The sequence below is a fragment of the Nansenia antarctica genome (assembly GCF_963989245.1).
Source record: "Nansenia antarctica genome assembly, chromosome: 8".
Taxonomy (NCBI): Eukaryota; Metazoa; Chordata; class Actinopteri; order Argentiniformes; family Microstomatidae; genus Nansenia; species Nansenia antarctica.
The window spans coordinates 40,397,236-40,404,735 of record NC_137678.1 but is presented as its reverse complement, the minus strand read 5'-3'; the positions used below and the strand labels follow the sequence as shown (position 1 = coordinate 40,404,735).

The following is a 7,500-nucleotide window of genomic DNA, read 5'->3' as shown; positions in this document are numbered from 1 at the left end:
TCCAACTGGTACCACAGCTGCACGGCAGCGGAGAGAAGCGAGCTACAGAGAGTCGTGAGAACAGCACAGAAGATCACCGGCGCCCCCCTCCCCTCTCTGGAGGAGCTGTACAAAACACGCTGTCTCAGGAGGGCCTCCAAGATCTCCAAGGACCCGACCCACCCTGGGCACGAACACTTTGTCAAGCTGCCCTCGAACAGGAGGTACAGGACCCCGGCCGCTAAGACAAACAGACTGAAGGACAGCTTCTACCACAGGGCCGTCAAGGCCCTGAACACAGAAAAGGCCTAAGTTCTGGGCCCAGGACAGTCCGGACGGATTGTATGGCAGCTAGTGCTGAGGCACAAACATGTACATTTTCAAGCCTGCAAACTGTGACACTTTAAAATAATGTGAAAAAATACTTTCTTGTGAAATATGACAACCCTAGTTGACTATCTGTGCAGTATAGTACAGTGGATTGTGTACATAGCCTCTATTGATGTAAACCAGCTCCTTACCTTCTTGTGATTTTATGCATCTATGCTTTTTCTAAAATGTGTTTCTTTTTCCTTTCCTAAACACCAGGGGAGCCTCCCCTCCTAAATTTCGTTGTTTGGTACCTGTACTGTAGCAATGACAAATAAAGTCTATCTATCTATCTATCTATCTATCTATCTATCTATCTACACACCCTCGATGGGGAGCCTTCCAATTAGACCATTGCACTCTCAGAGGGCAGAGAGGCAAGATCACAAGATGTCAGAAGGCAGCGTGAGAACGCGAGCGGGCGGGCGGGCGGGCTGGTGTGCGGGCTGGTGTGCGGGCGGGTGGACGGACGGGCGTTTAGGCATACTGCGTCACGGCGCCGGGATATGAAAGGAAACGCTGCTCCTGGGTGCCAGTGGCGGCTTTCATCACCAGAGGTGTCAGAGGAGGGGAGGGAGAGGGAAGGGGGGGGGGGGGGGGGGGGGGGGGGAGAGAGGAAGATGAAGAGAGAGAGAAGGTTAGGCTGCTCTCAGGGAGGGTATAGTCACAGAAGGTGTCTGTTACAGTTTTTTACGGTCGCTCAGTCACAGTGTTCAATACTGAAGCCACAGAGTCACAACTCTTCATACAGTCAGCAGAGCAGAAGCCCATGTGAACAAAACTATGACTCTTTCTCTGTGATTTGTGCATTGCTTTCATACAAAATGCATTCAATGACTACGTTCTCCAAAATCCATAACACTTCTCTCATTCAAACTCCCCCACCTGCAAAATACTATGTATTTGCAACACATTTTTTCATTGTTAAACCACTGTGTTCAAAACTGTGAAGAACACGTTCAAAACTGAATTATTTGGTGCAATTTTGCAGTAATCATATTCCTATCATATATGACAGAAATCTCGCAATAAACAGTTTTTTTGCACAGTGTTTGAGTGTGCAGATGCTGTTATTTTGCACTCTATTGATACTCTTCAGTTCCAGAACCTCAGCAAAGTCTGATAACGGATGAGCGGTGGTATTTTCACTATTTGCAGTAATCATATTGAAATGTCTAGAAAATATTAGCAGAATATATACAATGAAATGAAATAGACTAGATGCAAGTAAATGTAGTGTACTTTGAAGTAAATGTACCGTAACTTACGCAAAGATACTGAAAAAAAGGATAAAACATAGAATAAAGGATAGAAGCAAAAGATAGAATAAAGGATAGAAGCAAATTGCGGCATTTCTGATTCATTCTTGTTGCCTAATACTTTACAGTTGTACAGTCAACTATTCTGTCTATGATTACTATAAATCAAACCATTTTTATAATGAAATATTCATTCTTGTGAAAATCATTCAAACTATGTAATGCTCCCTGTTGTTAGTGTTTTGTAAGTCAGAATGTTATGAATGACTGTGTTGCCAGTGTATGGTTGAACGAGCTTCTTTTGAGACATGAATGAAGTGATTGGCCAACATGCGTGTTAGTAATGCAGACGGTATGAAGAGTTGTGACTCTGTGGCTTCAGTATTGAACACTGAGACTTAGCGACCGTAAAAAACTGTAAGAGGAGAGGGGGACGGACGAGGGAGAAAGAGAAGAGAGGGGGATTGAGAGAGTGAGAGAGAGAGAGAGGGGGGGACGAGGGAGGGGAGTGAGAATGATAGAGAGGGAGATTGACAGAATGAGAGAAAGAGAGAGAGAGAGAGAGAGACTCTGAAATGGAGGACTCTCTGGAGTGTACTCCACAGCTTAAGTGTTGGCAGTGAGGCTCAGTAATGGTTACCACTAAAGAGGGATATGGTTCAGATATGGTGATAAATAAAGTGATTGGTGGGAGAGGGGTGCAAGGGGGTGAGGGGGGGGAGAAATTGAACTGAAGGGTATTGATATATTGCAAGCCAAGAGGCACGGCAGCCTGATGGAGAGTTAGCTGAGCAATGACGATCATTAGCTGAATGTGTTGTCATGTGTCAGGAGCGGAGCGGAGTGATGAGTAATCAAACAAGATTGCGAGCAGGGAAAGAAAAGAAGAATAAAAAAAAATAAAAAATAGCATACTCGCTTGATTGTATGAATAAATGTATGACAATTATCTAATGTATTCATCTTCAAGTGAATGACAGGTAATTCACAGATATCACACCAACTTCCACTGATGCCGAGGGAAACTGAAATTGCACTTTCAGGCCCCGCAAACACATTTTTTGATCATTAAAGTCGTAAGTGGGACTGGAACGGCAAACTAGCTGCACAAACACATTCATTAAGGAGCTATTACCAACGCGGGCCCTCTTTGCATTTATTCGCATTCAGCCTCAAACTAATGTTTTGTAAGCACACTGAAAACACAAGGCAGTAAGTATTAGCATTACCCTCTTTTTTTTTACGCCGCGTTATTGATTAATTACATTAAAAACAGTGCGAACCAGGAGTGGGGAATCAGAGTAATAGGACATCAATAACAATCGACGCTATCAACAGCTCGGAACCCCCGAGAACACCTGGGAACACTCCATCATGTTGAGGTTCTGATTTATGATGATGCGGTTCTGTAGGCCCGAACGAGGCCCGGATGTGTGGCTAATGTAGTTTATTAAGGAGGAAGGCCCATTTGGCTTTCCTTCAGACTGCTCATATCAGCGCTATATCATATGAAACATTAAGCCACATGCACAGGAGGTGGTGATGAATTTGTTTGCATGTAGAGGACGTAATTGCATACTGCTGATTCCTGCGGAAAATGTCGAAACTATCTTGGATGTTTTCTACACATGGTAACTTCTGTTTTGACGTTGTTGCACTTGGGTATACAGCCGAACAGGTATTTGAACAGGTCTCATTGCTTTTTTAATACAAATCGTAGTGATTTTTGCAGACGGAATGAAAAGAAAGACAACGTCATGTTAATATGAAATGGAAGTAGTCAGGCTCGATGCCATACTTTTTATTTCTATGCTAATGCTTACATGACATGTCAGTTTGCAGCCCCGAAGGGAGACAGAGCCTCATTTTATATTATATGTCTGCCTGTCATACAGAAAGAACCAACTACTTTCTTCTTTTTGGGGGGTATAAAACCCACCAAAAAACGTCTTTGATACCATTCCCTTGGAGAAATAACATTGCATTAGAGTATTCCTCGTGTGAGTTTTCTTCCTCTATCTTTTGCGAGCAGTGATGTCTCGACAGCTCCGCTGTATTCCTCGACAATGTCCTGGGGAGTTGGAAGGAGAAACTGAAAGAATACGTAGATGGGAAGTCATTGGTGCATAGTTTGTGTATCTGAGAGGAGTCCCCTTTGAGTCGGAGAGCGGTTTTCTCTTTGAAATGAATTGAACAACTGCTGTAAGATTTTTGAATTATGCAATTGTATGAAAATGTTATGTTATTGTTTCAATATTAACAACAACAACAATAAAAAAAACACCATATTGTGTGCTAACGGCGCCACCACCTCTACGCCAACGAGGCAGTCACGTTGCCCGGTCACGTCTTTTCACTACACTCGCTCCCCGCTGGTGGAACGAGCTTCCCACGGCTAACAGAACTGCAGAGTCACTACCCATCTTCCGCCGGAGACTGAAGACCCATCTCTTCAGGCTACACCTTATCTGCTCCTCCTGAGACATCTACTACCCCCCAGCACTTTGTCTCCAGAGACACCTGCTTCCCCCTATACTGTTTCTCCTAAGATTTCTAGTACCCCCTTGTACTGTTTCTCTAGTGTCTACTAAAGAAAATAAATAAATAAATACATCTTTCTTCATCTATCACGACAACTGCCAATGGCCGCTGGCCTGAGCTAGATTAGTTTTCCTGCTACAACTGGTGGATTGATGATTCACTTACTTTGTCAAATGTGTTGATTGTAAGTTGCTTTGGAATTGAAAAAGAAAAGAAAAAAGGTAAGCTCCATCGTTCTCCTCTTCGTGTCTCCTTAGGCAGTTCTAAGTTAGCACCTGATCTCTCCTTCTCCAACCCAACTCATATTCAGAATGTGACTAACAGAGAGTCAGAGCTCTAGGGCCTGTTTTATATTCATATGGCCCCCTGCTCCTTCCCTCTACTGCTTTCCAACCCATGAGCACAGCTCCAGCTCCAGCACCAGATCATCCCCATCCCCATCCCCAGCTCCAGCCCCAGATCATCCTCATCCCCCGCTCCAACCCCAGATCAGCCTGATTCCCAGCTCCAGAGAGATCCAGCCCTAGCCCCAGCCCCAACCCCATCTCCAGTAGCACAGGCCCAGTGGTGTCTACAGCAGCACATTATGGATTCACTATGGGTCTCTCTTCGCCAACGCCTGACCCCTTTCCTCTTGACTACCTCAGCACAGCTCCAATGTGCATTTAAGAGCTGACATGATGACATGAGTCCCAATAGGGTTCAGACATCCCTCTCTGTGTGTATTTTAGAACACATGTATTAGTACAAGTACATGAAGTGATTGACTTTTGACTCATGACTGGTAACACCTAATTGTCTGCTAACACCTGCGAGTCCATCCAATACATGACTGTATTACGGTAGTCATGCTCTGTTTGGGTAGCTTTACTCTCTCTTCCTGTATCTATCTTCCTAAATGCAATTGCTTGGTCAAACCCTTGTGAATACATACTGAATATCCGCCTTTTGACACAAACTAACAACAGTATTGGGGGGGGGGGATTGTAACAATATAATAAATGATGCCATTTAGCTGACGTTTTTATCCAAAGCGACTTACATTGCAGTGAGTGCAGTACTTTTCAGTATGAATGGTCCCAGCGGGAATCGAACCCACAACCAAAGCACTGTTAGCGCTCGTAAATATGCAGGTCTCTAAAAAGGACGCTCAGTTTACAGTTTTGAACTTAATCCAAAAGGTCTGACGTAACATTTGCCCCTGTAGGCAGGGGCAATTGTAACAGTAGGCCGGGGGCAAATTCAGACAGCAGAAGAAAAATACTATATCTCATCTAATCTAATCTAATCTATATCTATATCTAATTCTATAGATCTCCCCAACTGTTTCCCAAAGGGCATCATAGACCACTGAACACTCCCCCTACCTCCGGTGTAGTATAAGTAGCCCACACCATTACAGCAGCATGCGCGTGCACACACACACACACACACACACACACACACACACACCCACACACACACCTTCCCAGTCTAGTATAGCGTAACCCACCCCAATCAGTACACCTCCGCCGGAAATAGTCCACCACGCAGTCGTCAGTAGCGGACACGCGGGAAAGAGCAAAACAAACACCTTCACCAGGAGTGTGTTTCCTCAGCCACTTGGAGGGGGCAGATCTAGTTTCTCCTTTTCTCAGCCGTCAGCAAGGCCCCACTTCACGGGGATAGTGGCACCGGCACTCTAGCAGTACTGCCAACAATGAGAGCCACCGCCGCTCTCCCATTCACCCTCCTTAATAGAAATCAATATGGCCTCTCTGACATGTTGTTACCACAGAAGAAAAGGCTCAGGAGCATGAAATTGCAGATAAGAGGAGGCCGTATTTATGCAACACCAGACAACTCCCAGGCCCCCTGTGGATAGAGCCACAGAGCTGAGCGGGGGTATATTTCGGCATGAAACTGAGATTTGAGGGGATTTGGGTTGTTTGTGGTTCTCCCCTTGTGGGCTGTGAAGAAAGGCACGTCACGTGGCGTAGTCGTGGAGATGATATCTTATTCCGTCTTTAATACGTGTGTGCAACTGCCCCCAGGCCCGAAAGCAATCAAGCCGCCGCAGAGCCACATGTTGTTATGACAATACACCGATGTGTAAAATGTTAGAAAAATACCAGAACAAAAAAAAAGTAGTGTGTGTCCTTAGGATTTAATTTGCAACAGAAACACAAATCAATTGGGAGGACGATATCTTACAGGATTCCTCTCTTAGGAAAGCGATTGAGTTAGCTGTGATGAATCCGTGGATAATCCTACTGAAGAGGTGACCTCTCGGAATAGAGATGGAGGAACGATGGATACAGGATTGTGTCAAAGGAGGATTGGGATATTACAATAGGGCCCAGACCTGGAGGGCCTGAGGAGATTAAAAATTATTGAAATCTCATTTATTCATTTCTTTTCTTCTCCCCTACGCCTCTAGTGACGGACTGGGTCGTGTGTCTGTGTGTGTGTGTGTGTGTGTGTGTGTGTGTGTGTGTGTGTGTGTGTATGTGTGTGTGTGTGTGTGTGTGTGTGTAACAGGATCAAATAAATTAGGTTAAGGGAAGAGAGGACTTTCAGACACATGACATGTGTTGGGTAAGGTGTGTGTGAGTGTGTGTGTGTGTGTGTGTGTGTGTGTGTGTGTGTACTCATTCCTAGTTGCATTTACACACATGCACGCACGCCCTCCCCCCTTCCCCCACATACACACACACACATACACACACACACACACACGCCCTCTCTCTCTCACAGGTAACCACAGCGTTGTTGTTAGCAGGTAAACAGCTCTTACAGTCCACACACGCAGGCATGGCTCTTGTCGTCCCGGCGATCTGGCCCTTCTTGCAGGCGCAGCGTGCGGTCTGCCTGGCGATGGTCCGTCGGGGCTGGCTGCTGTCCTTGTCCAGCGTCACGATCTCACACGTCCCCGCCGCCAACTGGCCTGGAAGTGACATCAAACACAGGATATGACATAAGAACACGGAGAAGCAAAAACACGAACGTGACAAATCACGGTTTAGTGGTACACGGTTCGGTAAAATTAGGGGTTGATGTCTATCGTCGAACGTGGTTCCCCCGGCCTTGTCTACCCCTTCTTTATGACAGATGACATATGGATGCGATATGATGGGATGCCTGCTAGCAATCTGCTGTTCATCTGTCCAGCTCATTCACATCAGTCCAGGTGGAAGGAAGGACATTAAGGAGAGGAAGCTACCTTAGATGTTCGAGATACACCCAGCGTTTTAAAAGCCCACAGAACTTAGAGAGTTCGGTAAAAGTTCAGTTCAGGTTCAGTTCAGGAGGCAAAAGAGAAGAAGAAGAAGAAAGATCCAAGAGAGGAAATTATCTTTTGGCACCCCCCAAG

General features: G+C 45.4%; 1 protein-coding gene across 1 annotated transcript in view; it reads right to left on the bottom strand.

The window, feature by feature from the left end:
• tafa5a (TAFA chemokine like family member 5a) overlaps positions 1 to 7,500 on the bottom strand; it is a gene marked incomplete at both ends in the record, with an annotated part of 84,462 nt that overhangs the window by 24,495 nt on the left and 52,467 nt on the right. The window contains one exon of the mRNA XM_080537526.1: positions 6,925 to 7,074. Within this exon, the coding sequence (XP_080393652.1) occupies positions 6,925 to 7,074 (150 nt within the window). The remainder of the gene's footprint in view (positions 1 to 6,924; positions 7,075 to 7,500) is intronic.